The sequence below is a fragment of the Fukomys damarensis genome, unplaced genomic scaffold, assembly GCF_012274545.1.
Source record: "Fukomys damarensis isolate Sample0158 unplaced genomic scaffold, DMR_v1.0_HiC HiC_scaffold_12, whole genome shotgun sequence".
NCBI classification, from domain to species: domain Eukaryota; kingdom Metazoa; phylum Chordata; class Mammalia; order Rodentia; family Bathyergidae; genus Fukomys; species Fukomys damarensis.
The window spans coordinates 50,392,912-50,409,050 of record NW_022900924.1 but is presented as its reverse complement, the minus strand read 5'-3'; the positions used below and the strand labels follow the sequence as shown (position 1 = coordinate 50,409,050).

Here is a 16,139-nt window from a genome sequence, read left to right as displayed (position 1 = left end):
ACAAAAAAAAAAAAAAAAAAAAAAAAAAAAAAAAGAACTCTTTGTCAGAGACATATGAATACAAAATACTAATTTTTAAAATGATTATTTAAAGATTATCTAAATGCTTTGAAGTCTATAGCAATTATTTGTAATCATCTTGTTCTAGTGAAGTTGTAAATTAGTGTACAGGAGGTTTTTAAATGAAAATTAAAAGTAGGAACATCAGGTTCAAGATGATAAACACAGGCCATTCATCTAATGTTCAAAGCTTCCAAACTTTCCAAATTCCCCTTAGAAGTAAAAAAAAAAAAGAAGATTCATATTTTCTGGAAATCGGAGGCTCAATAGCAACATTCTTGATGACAGAGAACACTTTAGTAGCAAAAACCCTACGAAATGTCACAATGTAAGGTAACTTCTGCCCTTTGCTCTGTTTAGTTCAGAATTAACTGACACTGGAGGCATCTAGTCTCCCTCAAAAGCTTTGTAAATGAAAAGAACCATTACTAGCTTTGCTTACCAAACACACCCACTTCCCTTTGGCTAGAATAGATAACTAAATGAGTTTTAAAGGTTAACCTCCCCTACCAAAGAAGTGCTACATCTGGGTTGAAATTCAACTGCCTCATCATGTTTTGAACATCAGCAATGTGAACTGTGAAAATAAAATATAACCACCTGAATGAGATCAAGGATATAAACCCTATAAAAGGGGGAGTTGTAGCCCAGTACTGGGCTGATCAGGGCACTGCCTTTAGGTGTGATCGATCCCCATTGATGGAGTAAACGTTTGTTATTTCACTTCCATTCTGCTGCCTGTCTGTGTGTCACTTGCCAATTCCTTCCATAACACTCAGAAGTTAGAAATTATAAGGTACAGTACAGTGGCAGTCATGATAGGATGGGGCGTGGACCCTTCTGTGGGTGTTCAAATGCAGAGGGAAATCCCATCCTAGAATTAAGCAGAAAAGACTATTCCCCCACCCTAGCCTAAGAGCCCTAGTATTCCTGACCTTGGAATGGCATGGTTTGATGCTGTGAAATATATACATTTGGAATTCTCTCTTATTCTCTGACATGGATCTCCTCACATCCTTGAATGTCTACAGTGCTAAGTATGTCTTTGATATGCTAATGAGATTTCTTGTGATTAAAGGACCTTAAATAACTTCAGGACCAGGCTCCTTACTGGAAAGACCGAAGCATGATTGTGGGTGGGAACTTTAAGGACCATCCTTGAAACCCCAAGGAAGAAAAAAGGCCAGTTACTTAACCACTCTTGTCTACAAAATGAAGCTCCATGAAACCCCAAATAATGAGTTCAGAGAGCTGTAGACAGATGAACGCAGGGCGGTTCCCATACCTGAAGAGGCTGTGGAAACTCCATGGTCTCCCCACATGCCTTATTCTATGAATCTCATCCAACTGGATGTTTATCTGCAACCTTTGTCCTACACTTTATAATAAATGAGTAAACATAAGGAAAGTATTTCCCTGAGTTCTGAGAGCCATTCTAACAAACAGATTGTACCCAATGAGGGCTTGTGGGAACTCCAGTCCTTGGCCAGTCCATCAGAAGCCCAGACTGTGGCTTGTTGTTGGTATTGAGTGAGGCAGCCCTGAAACACTGAGCTTTTCATCATTGAGATCTGACACCATCACCAGACAGACAGTTTCAGATCAGAGGACCCCCAACTGGTGCTCACTGAAGAAGCTGCTGCAGAACCTTTCAGAAAATCAACTGATGGGGAGAAAACTCTGCATATTTTGATAACCAAGTCATGGAAGTTCTGTGTTGTATTGAGAGCAAAGAACAGGAAACATGTGTGTTTATTTCTTTCCCCTATATTCTCTGATAGGATCTGGAGATGAAGACAGGTAGAAAGACAGTTGACAGAAACAAACCTTGATCCTATTTTTGAAACTATTTCAGGTCCCCACACAGGAAGCATTTGATCACTGCATTAATTTCTTCATTAAATGTGTATGAAATAGGAACCATACTGCTAAGATCGACTCCTACTAGGGGTTTTCATGCCAGTTGATGAGAAAACCTGGATCCTACAACCTGATTCACAACAAATCCTGGAAAAGAAATGATCTGTCCCCTAGCAAAGAATACTTCAGGGAATGAAGGGGATTTACTTCTCCCTGTGTCTGACACTGAGTAATTTGAAGAGGCATCACACTCTCCAAAGGATCCCAGTTTCCCTACTATAAAAATCAGCAGAGAAAAGTCATTAGGAGCATGAAAAAATTATACCTCAAACACACGAAAACAATCTAAAGGATCAGAATAAATGACTTCCTGTCTCTTAGAACAAGTTTACTGCAGCAAAAAGGGAAACAACAACAAAATCTCAGGAACTTTCTAGCTTACATTCTCAACAAGGTTTGTGAGGCCACCGCATCAATTTTTATTTTTTTTACATTACATCAGATGATATCAAAGGTAAAAGGCATTAGGTTGATACTAGAATGTTTCTCTGCCAAAATAAATTCCAGAAAATACTGATATAATATCTCCATACTTTTGAGAGGAAAAAAATTAAAAATTGTGCTCATAGAATGCAATATTAGCCAAGCTATTTTTTTTTTTTTAATGAGGAACAGCAACAGTAAATCAAGCCTGGGAGGTGTATCATCTATATGCTGCCCCAAACATATCACTCACTCAAGTACTTCAAATGCAAGGAAGAAATCAAATCAAAACAAAGAAGTTAGAAGTGAAATGGGCTGGTATAAAAATCACAAGGACAAAACAAACCTATAAAATGTAAAAAGCTGATTTCTAACTAGGGGAGAAGGCCAAGACCTGGTGTTCCAGTTACCTGGGAGGATGAGGAGGGAGGGTCACTTGAAGCTGGGAGTGGAAATTCAGCTTGGGCAATGTTGCAAGAGCTGATCTCAAAAAACAATTCCTTAAAAACATTGGTTCTGAAATTTCTTGTTAATATTGTGGAAAATAACATATATGTCTACTAAAATTCTTGGAAAAGAAAGCATGAGTTATATACAGTATTAGTTTGTGAATGTAATTATTAAATTCTAAGTTATTTTAAATATTGGAAATCCAGGTTGGTGAGGAAAAACAATATTACATTTCCTACCACTTACCAATACCAAAATAATAGTAACAATAATAATAATAATAATAATAATAATAATAATAATAGCCTAATAGCTGCCTTGAAAAGCAGTAAGAATATGGGTGAAAATACACTTTCTAAAAATGCAAAGACAATCATGAGTGCAATCAAGATTTGTTGCATACCATTCCATAGGAAAAATAACTTTTAAAAATCTAAAAATACTATAAAATTAATTTTTAAAAATTCAAAAAGCATGAATACAATTGTTTTCCTTCTGACATACTAGAGATAGAACTCAGGGCCTTGTGAATACAAGGTAAGCTCTCCAGCACTGAGGTGTACCTCCAACTCTTATCTTTTTAGATTTCATTTTGAGACAAGGTCTCAAAATGTAGTCTAGGTTGGCCTTGAACTCACTCTTGAACTTGCAATCTTCCTGCCCCAGCCTCCCAAGAAGCTAGGATGGTAGTGTACACCAACTTACCCAGCCTGAAATAATTTTTATATACAGAGTTTTCCTTCTCTTTAATTTCCAATCTGTTGCAAATATATCTTATTTCATTTTTAATCCAAAGATTGAATGCATAATTTTTAAATTTTGCACTTAAATTTTATTTTATTTTGATTAACATTTTTGTTTAAATTTCTTAGTTAAATACATACAGCCAGAAAGGGGAGGGGCATTTTGCATGCTTTTGTTTTACTTTGCTTGATTTCTTCCAGGCATCTGAGTGCCTCACAGATGCTGAAAGGAAAGATATGCCATCCATTTGTCAATGTCATCGGTCAAAAGCCACCAGGGACACATGTGTCACTGAACAAAATTCTTTTGATTCTGTAAAGGCCAAGGGTGCCCAATAAGAAGCACACAGAGTCTCACTGGGAAGGTGTTAGACAGGACATACTGTGATCTGGGGAGGGTTCAGTCGAGCTGACGCTAACCATAGGAGGAAGACAACAAGGCTACAGCTGTGCTTGGTGAAGAAGTAGCCATCACCCACAGTGGCCAGGAGAGGGGGACTTCTAGTCATGTCTATGGTCCAGACAATGTTTATGTCTATATTTGGCTATCATTACAGAGTGCTCTGGGCCGGCTTTGCTCTAGCACCATTCCAGATGGCCCTGAGTGAGTCTGGTGTTCCATGGCACTGTTTATGTTCAGCGAGAGAGCGTTGTGACTGTGAGCACCAGCTCAGCTCCTAAGCATTAGGGTCTGCTTTCTTCCTCCCCATCTTGTGCATCTACAGCTTGACGAATTCACACACGTGTTTAGACATACAGAGTCGAATGCTATTATCCAATAACAAACTCCACACTTCAAAAGAGTGAGAAAGCGGATTTTGAATGGACTCAACATAAAGAAATGATAAAAGCTTAAGGAAATGTGTATGTTAATTGTCCTGAGTTGATGGTTACCTATATGCATGGATCAAAACCTCACATTGCTGGGCTGGGGATTTAGCACAGTGGTTCCGCTGCCTGCCTTGCAAGCACAAGGACCTGAGCTCGATCCCCAGTACCAAAAACAAACAAACCAAAAAAAATCACATCATTCCTCATAAATACATGTAAATATTTTTTAACTTTAAAAGCATTTTTTAAAGTTGTCATATATTTTGTTCTATTTGGAACATTGCATGTTTCTTAAAGAACCTACTATATATATAATATGTATGAATATATACCGATGTGTGCATTTGAATCCTTAAAGAATTAATTCATTTTTTATTACACAAAGAAAGGAAAGTCACATATAAGGTTTTCTGGTTGAATTTAACATACGTAAACAACTGCCTCGTTGTACTGAGTGTTAGTTAACTGACCTAATTTTCACCATGACATAAAATAAAACTTTCTGTGGTATTTGACTAAAGTTATTAGCTTTATTATTTGCAGCTCGAATTACTGTGCACTTGAAGAGATGGTTTTTTCCTGTACTTAAACATGAGAACTGAGGCTACTCTCAGCTGCTTGAGTGAAGTACAAAGATGAATGGAGAGAGGAGGGGATGAGAGGAAGAACCGAATGCTTCCTTCTGTGCATATGTACTGCCTACTGCATGGCACACAGGCGTTAAAATGTCTGTAGAAGGAATGAGGGTATAGTTGTTTGGTGCTTTTTGTTTTTAAAGAAAAATTATTAAAATAATAAAAATCGATTATAAATCAAAATTCGCCCTGCAAACCGTACAATTTTACCCCTTACTTAAGCTAAGGAAGTTGTTTTCACCCAAACCCAGCTTACTTTTTTTCTTTGGCTCTATTTCTAGCCAACACTCCCAGACTCTCAAAGCCCTTCCTCTAACTCCATCTCCTGCCTTCTTCTGGTGCTTGGTCACTTCCTGCTTCTTGAACTTAAAACGGGTTTTGCCTCTATGTCCTCCTTTTTCTTCACTTGTTCTGGGATGCACATCATTCCCTGTCAATGCCTTCCAGACCTACTTCTACATCTTTCAGAACGTGCCTTCTGGACCTTTCTCAAAAAACCATGCCTAACACCAGTCCCCAAGTCAGACTCAGCTTTTCTCTTTCCCTAGCACTGCACTGATTAACACACTTCGAATTCCCCCCTGCTCACCACCCGCACCTGCCCATCAGGGGCTATTTCTAATTACATTTTGGATCCTGAAACTAGAAAAGGCTAAGAATAAAACATAGCAGGGTATATAAATCTTGAATTGTGGATGAAAATGAAAATAAGACAGTTGCATTCCCCAGAACATACACCATACCCTGCTTTTCCAAGCGTGGTAATGGTTTGTCCTGACTCATTGCATCAGATTGTGAGACTGGAACTCAGATTTCTGGAGTCCCAGCACAGCACCCCTCCGCGCCTTACTTTCCTTTTCATCAGGTACTGTACAAACCACAGTCAATGAGCAATCAGAGAACACCACACTTACTCGCTCCATGCTGTGAAATCAGCACAAAGACACACAAGGGTGTTTTCAAAATAGTACCTTCTTTGAAAACCTACCACACAGAGATGGTTACAGGATATATACAGAAATACAAGCAGATCACACTGGCACAAATATTCATTCCATTTTCCAGCAACAAAGGTACATTTACGGTGAGTTCATCTAACATCCAGTATTACAAACTTCTTACAACCTCTTCTGACAGGCCATTTTCACATGTGTCTCAGACATCTCTATTTCTAGTTTTCTAGAATCCCAACTCCCTCGCTGTCTTCAGACATTAAATTCAGCTGTCCTTGAAATGTTGGTAAATTAACTCTATGCTCTGGTTCTCGCCTAGTATCTGAACTGATTTTCAGTATTTGTCATGTACCTCTGTCTTAATTCTTTATTATTGGGCAGTCTGGGCTCCTCCTTTCCTGTCTATCAATGTTACTCATGGCAGTATCTAAGAAATGGGTTAGTACTACTACTGCTACTACTACTACTACTACCATTACTATATTTTGGGTTTTTGAGACAGGGTCTCACTGTGTTGTCCAGGCTGGTCTTGAACTCAAAGTCTTCCTCCTGCCTCCATCTCCCAAGTGCTGGGATTACAACTGTGCCTCACTATGCCTGGCTGCAGTGGGTTATTAAGTAGAAAAAAAAATCAAGATCTCCTCCAAACTGGGGGACTCAGTACATGAAATGTACAGGATCTTGAGGTAAAGTGGTGTGTGGCAAGAATGTAGCCAGTGAAAGAAGTTGTGGTTTTTCTATAAAATGGAATATTACTCAGCCATAAAGAATGAGAAATTAGATTCATTCATAGGAAAATGGATACATATTGAGGATAAACTCCTAAGTGAAATAAATAAGTCACACATGTGTAAATACCAAATAGTTTCTCTGGTGTAAATAAACTATAGTAGTACATAACATCCTAATGATATAATGGACAATGTGAAATAGGAAGGGGCTAACAGCGTAAGGAAAGTGGGAAGGGTAGGGGAAAGCTAATAAGGGGAAAGAAAAAAATATGAGAAAATGAAAAAATGGAAATGAAGTGTTTGTGGGGGGAGGGAGGAGGGGTGAAGGGAGGGCAGGGACAAGGGGAAAAAAATGAGAACTACGACCTGTCGTGTAAAGGTATAAGGTCCCAATGATAAATGTAACTGTCCTGTATACCTAAAATGTACCAATAAACTCAATGAGGAAAAAAAAAAAAAGAATGTAGCCAGTGAACCATTTTGATTAAACAGTTGTTCTGTGTCAGGGATGGAAAAATGAATAGCAGCTGACAATGACAGGCAGACCCATGCACACAAGCACGGGTGGTACGACAAGGAAAGGACAGCAGCAGAGGTGGTGAGCTCCTAACATGTGCTCTGAAGGACAGTGTCACCAGGGAGCTCACGCTCAAGCTAAGGCCAAAGGAAAACCTTTGAAAGCCAGCTGAAGCTTTGCAAAAGCAGCTGGAGCACAACAGAATGGGAAGAACATAGGACTTGATCCCAGGGCCGGTACAGCACAGTGACTGAGAATGTGAGCTCTAGAGTCAGAGATTGTCTTGATTTTTACCTCACCGTGACTCATTACCTGGGTCATTGTGAAGCAGTTTCTCAACCTCTCTAAGCATTGACAACAGAGTAGGGATAACAATGCTACCTTCCTCAAAGGGTTACTTCCAGTATTAAGTGAGACAAGGCACAGATAGTGTTTAGGGAAGCATCACAAGTAGTAACAGATTATAATAGCGAACGTTGATGGAGCTCCTTCTCAATGAATGCAACATACTATTCTGATCTGGGAAATGAGGTATTCCTGGCTCATGAGGCTATATTTCATCCCTGAGCAGGAGGGAGCACAGAGGAGTCTAACTAGGGGAATGTACTGATCATATTGTGTGATTACAAAATCATACCCCTGACCAGTAGCAGAGGGGCATTGGAAGGGGAGAGACTACAAATCTGAAGCTCAGTAGGGAACAAGAGACTCCAAATGAGCAAGTCTGGGCAGTAGAGCGTGGGAATGGAAAAAAGGAGCTCTATCCCTGAGGTAGTTGGGAGGAACATAGATGGGTCATGGAACATCGTGACAGACTAGTGCAGAGGAGGATGGGGCGGTGAAGGGGGGTCAGAGGATGACACCTGGATCACTGAGAAACCGATGGCAGGTACAGTGGCCACTTGAGGAGGGCCACTTCGGCCACGGTGCTTTTGAGAGGCCCTTCGGCGGCCTGTTCAAAGGGCTCAGTGTGAGTGCTTTGCAGAGCTGTGAAGACCAGGAGCTTCCGGGCAATGAAAACCTAGGGTGTCTGTGGGTATGTTCCCGAGGGAAGATGAGCAAAGCAAGAAGAGAATCCCAGAAACCTTGAGCTCACAACGCACGAGGCGAGGTGAAGGTGCAGAGGGAAGAGAAGCCCAAGACAGAGAAGCAGGTGCTATCCTGGATTCCTTGCGGAGTATGAAATGCAGCAGACAACATCACGGCACAGAAAAATAGCCAACGGTCGGGCAACGGGGATTGGGGTGGTAACTTTGAAAACACAGAAATGCAATTTCCATGGATTAAGGGAGGAATAAGAGATGGAGATAAATGTAATCTACTCCTCTCTAAGAAACTTGACTTTGAATTTTTGTTTCAATCACATAGCAATCGTTAGAGGACAATATGGAGCCAGCAAAGGGTCTTTCTAGATAACTACGAGAAAGACACAGAGAAGCTGACAGAGAAGAAGCAGACGTGTTCTCTTCCGGAAGTTTCCTCAGCCCCCACCCCTCCTCACTTACTCAGCCCCCTTCCTCCGGGGCCCATGTCCTGCGCCTCTTCCCCTCTCCACTCACAGCCTCACCGCTGCTCCCCCAGCTTCCAGGATAAGTCACTCACTTCCCTCAGGGCATAGACCTGGCAGTCTGGCCCCAGACCCACGACTTCGGTAAGAGACGCTGTTTGGCAGCGCTTCGTCGCAGTCCTGTCCCTTCGTATGGCCTTGAGACCCCAGAGTGGCGGATCCAAAGGGCAGACAGACCTCTGGAGGCCTCGAGAGCCTTTCCGGACTCCTCCACTCTTCTCCCCAGCCGCCACTGCAGTTGAGCAATGGCCCCGTGGGGCATGCACTCTGCGTGAGCCGGGATGCGCCTGGCATCCCTGAGAAGCTGAATCTCCTGTTTGATTTCATTTTAATGAATCGAATTGGAAATAGCCACATATGGCCGGGGGCAAATGTATTAGACAGTACGGCTCCGGACAATCCCAGCCGAGCAAGCCCTGACACCAGAGTAAAACCCAGAGCACCTCAGCATGGTGGGGGCAGACTCCCCCTGAGCGAGACCAGGTGAATTTGCCCCTGTGCCCTGGGTGCCAAAGACGTCCGGGGCAGGACACACAGAGAAGGTGCGCCCGAGTCAGGGCCAGGCGGCGCCTAACCAAATATTAACTTGTGATAGGGCAGAGGATAGCGAAATAAAGCAAAAGGAGGGCTAGGGGCGGAAGAGGAGGGAGGGAAGGAAGAAGGGTGCCGCCCGTGCACTTCCTACTAATGCCCGACTCGCAGGTTCCGAGCCTCCTTTCCTCATTCCGTCCCTTCCTCCCATTACTGCACAGTTACTCCAGGGACTATTCAGTGCGGCCGGCCTCTCCCTCTACAGAGGCCCAATCCGAGGTCAGGAGAGCTGGCTGAGCGTCCCGGGCCCTAGCCTGACTCCAACAGCATCAGGACCACACTGTGTCCTCCCTGCTCTCCACCCCGCCACCCCGCCCCAGTCCCAGCCCCAGCCCCGAGCGCCACCCCCTAAAGGAAAGTGGGGCTGCGGAAGGAGAACTGCAGGTAGGCCAAGAGCAGGCACAGGGCGCCCCACAAGATGCACCAGCGAAACGAGAAGAAGTTGTAGCCCAACCGAGCCTTCTGCTTGGACGCGTCGGCCTCCTCCTCCAGCAGCTTCTCGCTGGGCTTCCAGTGCACGATGCCTTCCTGGCAGGCCTCGCAGAACTCGCCGCGGTGTGGCCCGCGGTCTGGGCGGCTGGCCACGTGGATGCGGTACTGGCCGCCGTCCTCCCCGTAGCACTGCTCGCGCAGGCTGCTGATGAGGTTGTCCACCAGGCTCTCGATGTTCTCCTCCAGCATGCTCGCCTCGTCCAGCCGCGCCGAGCCGCACTCGTAGCACAGCTGCTTGAAGACGCGCATGCGCACTGAGCCGATCCTCAGGGCAGGGTCCAGGTACATGTGGAAGAGGATGACCACGTTGGCCGACTGCCAGGTGTGCCAGCACCAGGAGCAGTGGAACCTGCGGGGTGGAGAAGGACTGGAGAGAGTGGCCCCCAGCGATTCCCCCTGGAGAGCCCAGGCAGGAGGGCCTGTGTTTACTGCCCTATGGGTTCATTAGGATTCTGAAGCCCCCAGCTGCAGCCCCCTCCCAGTGAATACCCTTGGGGCCAGGGCACCATCCTTACAGCCTCCTACTGGAGCCCTCCTGCATCCAGCATGCTGTGCCCCAGCCTCCTGTAACCCCCGCTGCAGACCCAGGTTCCTGCACTCGGGGCATGCGGCCTGCACCACGCACATCAGCGCTCCTCCAACCTCACTGCCTGTCTGTGGAGTGTAGTGTGGCAGGGTCCCGTAGAAGTCCTTCTCTCCTCTCAGACCTCCTGCCGCTGTACTCTCTTAAGAGGGGGGACCACACTGCCTGACTCACACAGATGCCCTGCTCTCAGAAGAGATGCCAAGCACAGGCACTGGCAGCTGCAGGTCCTCAATAAACTCCAGCGGCGGTGACGGACTGACCCAGGGAGGGACAGCAAAGATTGGTCTATGCAGCTTCACAAAGAGTGCTCCCCTGTCCCTTAACAAGTCATCCCAAGATCCCACGCCAGCCCTGCAATGCAGACCAGAACACCACACACACACACACACAAACACACACACACACACACACACACACACACACACACACACACACACACCTATGTGTAACCTGGCCCTGGGGCCCCAGCCTCAGGAAGCCCAGAGGGAGGGAGGAGGCCTGTGGTTCCTTTAGCGGAGCTCACCCTTCCTGTCCTGGTGCTTGTTCTCACTTAGTGATGGAGCACCTGCTGCCTTTCCCACAGATGAACTTCCTCCAGGTCCCCACCACAAACGAACGAGGCAGTTGAGTGTCCACTGGGGGGCTGACTGTGCCTTCTTCACTGGCTCTTTCCAGGCCTCAGAGGGCTTCTAATGAGGAACTAGACTGATCCCATGGAAGCCTTCCACATTTTGCCTTATGCCAAGCGCTACTCAGACCAGGCTGTGGACAGACAGGAAGCCAAGCCACCCCTGGCCCTATAGAGCCACTGCAGTGTGTGCACAGAAGAGGACCCAGCACCACCCAGGCAAGACTAGCAGGGCAGAGGCCCTGGTGAGCCCTGAGGCACAGCACCAGGGTTAATGCATCCAATGGCTTAAAGGTGGAGTGTGCAGAGGGACGGCAGCTCTCTAGCCCCGTGAGGCCAGCTGGGGCTAAAATGAGCTCGGGAGCAAGAGGAGCCATAAGCCCTGTTGCCCTTGGGCCCAGCCATTTGCAACTCCTCCTCCAGGCAGCTGAGGTGCTTCCCATGTTCAGTCTCCTCTGCACTTTTCTAAATGAGCCAATCCAGAGCTGCTTCTCCTCCCTCCAACCAGACCTGTGTGAGGGGAGATTTTAAGAATCAGCTCGTGACCCCTTGTTTTATTCAAAGGAGAAGGAAGCATTAAGAGGGAAAGAGCCATCACGTTCACACACCTAGGCAGAAGCACACCAGTGTCCAGTGCATGGCTGGTGCCCAACAGATGCTTCTTGGGTGAATATGAATTGGATTTTGTTAAGACAGGCTCAGCGGACTGGCCATCACTGCCTGCCTGCCTCCCTTTCCCACCCTCAGCACCTTCCTGTGATGAGGGGCTTCACATGCACATGTGTGTCAACAGGGGAGGCTCTGTCCAAGTTCTGTCCACATATCCAACCCATTGGCTTCCCGTGAATCCAAGATACAAGGACTTGGACTGTGTTGACCCTATGTGTGAGCCTAAGGCAGTTTGGGCCAGGGATGTTGTGGTCCCCATCCCCAATCAGACTAAAAGGTGAAGAGGTATGAGGCTGTGAAAGGACATGTCTCCTTCAAGAGGAGACCCTGAGCCTAAGAACCTAGGAGTTGTCTTGACCAGAGCTACACATTAGGTCACTGACTCAGAGATAAGATAGTTGGAAGAGATTGCACTGATTATCAAAAGCTAACCCCTCATTTTGCAAATGTAAAAGCTCAGAGCCAGAGAGGGAAAGTTGACAGAAATAGGTATAAAGCTAGTTCCTAGCACATAACGTGTGGTTAGTAGCTGTCTCTGCATTCAAATCAAGTTGCATTTAATTAACTGAAGGACAAACTGAGGACCAGAGCGGGACCCACCCTTCCACCTCCTCGGCTGAGGTCCAGTGGTGCCCCCATGGTCCATTCTAACCACCCTTTAAATGTCAGAGATCAAAGGGGCTTCAGAGATGCTACTGCTCTTCATTTAACGTGGAGTATGGAGAGCAAAGAGAGAACAGCACTTCCTAGAATCACCCTGGGGGTCTGTGGTATAGCTGTGCTTAGAACAAAGGCCTCTGTGACCCACCTGGCTGTCCTTTCTCTGCTGCCTTCTGTGGGCTGACACAGAGTAGGACTGAACACAGAGCCAGATTCTGTCTCTTCTTGCAAGGTGCCCCATGGCTGTGACCCACAGCTACCCGCAGGGTCCTCTGCCCCAGGTCCCTCACCTGCCGGAGGCATGCTGCTCCACGTACTGCTTCCAGCCAGGAGCCAGCTCACTGGCCTTGAGGTTAGGGTCCGCGATGAGCTCCCAGCTGTCGGCTGGCTTTGCCACCTCCATCTTCTCATAGAACACTTTTTTCCACTCGCAAGTGGTCAGGCTCATGGTCCTGCTGACAGGGACAGAAGTCTGAACTCTGCTGGAGTGAGAACACAGAAAGATTCAGGGAGTGCAGGGCAGTTCAGTTTCTATGGTCTGACTCAGCTCCCTCCTTTGTCACCTTGGAACCTGTTGCCATAGCAGCCAGGCAAGGCTCTAAGAGTCAGGGCTGGGTAAGAGGGAAGCCCCAAGAGGCCATTCCAGGGCCCTGAGCTAGGCTTCAGCAGCAAGGTTGGCTAGTGACACCACCGGGTAAGTTTAGAAAGCCAGGATGGAAGCCCAGCCCCTGGCTACCCTCCACCCCGACCTCCAGGCTCCAGGAGGCAAGGATGATGGAGTGGCCTTGCTTTGTTCTACTGCTCTTGTAGGCTTTCTTCCTGCTATATGCTATATGCATAGCTATGACATCCTATGCAGGCAAGGAGAAACAAGGACAGACAGACCCTGAGCCTGCCACTCCCACACCCTCTAATGTGCTATGACCCCCACTTATGAAGAGCCAAGCGCAGGCTGCCTGGTCTATGTTCTGGCCAACCTCTATGTGGCTCATCCATGACTCAGACCTAAATCCACTGCTTGGTTTATCCCAGTGCTATGGAAGTCATAGCCCTTGCAGATTGAGAGCAAGTAACATGTGGTCCCTTTGCTCCAGACCTCTGAGTGGTGTGATACAAAGAAACTTAGTACCCCATAAAAAGCATGGTAATAAAATTCCCAACTCACAGAGTCGGTAGTTAGTGCTCACATTCACTCCTTGGTCCCAAGCCTTGGGAAAGCAGCTGCTGAAGAAAAAAAGTTTGCTCTGAGCTGCGGGTCGGGGCTGCCTCAGCTGTTACAAATCAACATGAGGGAATCACAGCTCCCTGATGCCCAATTTAAATACTTCAGAGACAACAGGCAACTTCCAATCCAAATTTGCATAATACTGGGAAAAGCAGTTCCCTGGAGGGAGCTGTCTTGGGCAGGGAAAAGACTAGGCCTGGCGGCTGCTTACTCAGTCTCTGCCAAACCTCTGTAAGGTTCCTCTGCCAGCTCTCATCCTCTTATGCAGACGCAGAGTGAGGGAGTGGACAAGGGTTGCTAGGAGCCAGTAGTTTTCCTTGCCGTATTCCAGGCATGATGTGTGCTTCCAAGTGGCTTTTGCGTGGGGTGAAATCAGGGACGATGCCATTGAATCCTTACCGGAAATGGAGCAGGGTTCTTTCACTGAAAAACTGAGAAAGGACAAAAATATACATGACAACCACTGACAGATAGCTCTAGAAAGGTCCTTTTATTTTTGTAAATCTGACTTCTCCATGGGGATGTAGCTCAGTGGTAGAGAACTTGCCTACCACAGTTAAAGGATGGCTTAGATTTACAGCATCAACACACACACAATTATTTCTTTATTAAATTCTTTATTTCTGAATCAGTCTCTCTTGACTTTGATTTAAGGCAATGGAGGCTTGGAAACGGGAAGTATTCACCCATGGCCTCAGGCCACATATCATGGTGGATTCTTAGTTCTTTTTTTTTTTTTTTTTTTTTTCTTTTTTTGTTTTTTTTTTTTTTTTTTTTTGATACCAGGGATCGAACTCAGGACCTTGCACTTGCAAGGCAGGTGGAGGAGCTACTGAGCTAAATCCCTGGTCCCTCTCAGAAGTCTCGTACCAGGCCAGGGGACCAAGTCAGCGAAGCCCACAGGAGACTGGGCCTGGCCTAGAGCTATGTGACAGAGCGAAACAGAAGTTTTAGACTGCTATTCCAAGAAAAAATAACAATGAAAGCAAAACAAAAAGAGAGCAAGAATTATCAGGGTTGATCTGCTTTGTTTTGTTGTGTTTTCCAATGATGCAATCCCCTTAGGGTTAGTATTGGGTTTAATTTAGAATAGGAACCCTCTAAGCAGAGACCAGTACAATTCATCTTTCTGTACAACAGCACTGTTTTCATTCAAGAAAAAAACTTTGTTGTGATACAATGAATAAGCACAATTAGCTCAATTTTCTGGAAATGGGACTGGATTATTCCAGAACCCACAATTCACGAGCTTTCTAATACATGAGTCTAGCTGCAGGCCCATCACACACTGACAGTTTTATCATACACCGCTGCCTTATCTTTAATCTAGGGGGTATTTTTAAAAACAATAACTCTGTACTCTTTTAAAAAACAAAATACTGTTCCCTGTATCCTGCAAAGAGAATTGGCATGGGCTGTGAGTTAGTAAATACCTTTGTAAACTCTTCATTAGTCAATGTTTACTTGTTCGAAGAACATGAGAAACATCACTGTGGAGGCTGAAGTGACAAAGCAATGGACAGCTGGAAAAGTGGGTGAATCGAAATCGCCTGGGAACTTTTAGAAATGACGCATATTTACCTCTACCCAGAGATGCCAATGCCTGCGCTCGGTCTGGAGGGAACATATCCTCCCACCCCCCACTGCAGCTGTGGGAAGAGCCTCTGTCATTGCCAGCCACTGTTTCTGGTGGGGATATTTGTCCCACAGGTCACCAGGGCAAATTCCTCAAAAAAATTAAAGTATGTTCATGCCTAGTGATATTTCATTATTAAGAAACAAATCCAGGGAAAATGAAAGTTATTTTCTACCTTCACTATGTTGCCACGATTCAAAGAACCATAGAAAATGCTACAGGCAAACATGGGGTTCCCCACAAAAGTCTTTTTCAAAAGATGTTCTGAGGCAGCATCTCTCTTTGGCTGAGAGGAGACAATGGAGTCTCAGGGAGATTCACACAGCAGTACAGCTCACAGCTCTCCAAGGTGCTGCACAAGTTTCCAGGGAAGAGTTCACACAGCTCATTTACAAGCTGCAGAGGCCAGAGTAAATGCAAGTGACAAACCCGCTGTTGCTGCCAGCACCCCAGGGCCAAAATTCCAGGTGCTTTGCTTCCCAACCCCCCAAAGGCTCTGGGGCCTGCACTGAAAGCAATCATTACCACTTTAAACTATGGCTGATAGGAGCCAGAAGTTCAAGTGTGTTCCTGCACAGAAGGGTAACCATAGGTAAGGATGATGCGCCTTAAGTTTCAAAGAGCAGAGCAGAGCGGGAAGAAAATATTTGGAATGTTTACCCTAAAGAGAAAGAGTTGAGAGCCTGGCATGGTGGTGCATGCCTGTAATCCCAGTACTCTCAGGAGGCTGAGGCAGGAGGATCGCTGTGAGTTCGAGACCAGCCTGGGCTACATAGTGAGTTCCAGGTCAGTCTCAACTACATAGTGAGACCCTGTCTCAAA

General features: G+C 45.7%; 1 protein-coding gene across 2 annotated transcripts; it reads right to left on the bottom strand.

Annotated features, from left to right (window-relative positions):
* Positions 1-9,698: 9,698 nt before the first annotated feature.
* Positions 9,699-13,713, bottom strand: Rtp2 (receptor transporter protein 2). Of its 2 annotated transcripts, none has more exons than XM_010624556.2 (3): positions 13,622-13,713; positions 12,747-12,935; positions 9,699-10,262 (listed from the first exon to the last, which is right to left on the bottom strand). In XM_010624556.2, exons 2-3 carry the CDS (start codon positions 12,902-12,904, stop codon positions 9,770-9,772), a joined length of 651 nt encoding a protein of 216 aa, XP_010622858.1. In that variant the 5' UTR covers positions 12,905-12,935; positions 13,622-13,713; the 3' UTR covers positions 9,699-9,769. The 2 variants fall into 2 exon arrangements, with proteins under 2 accessions (XP_010622858.1, XP_033618467.1); XM_033762576.1 differs by having other exon boundaries at positions 12,747-12,938; positions 13,644-13,713.
* Between the last annotated feature and the right edge of the window lie 2,426 nt (positions 13,714-16,139).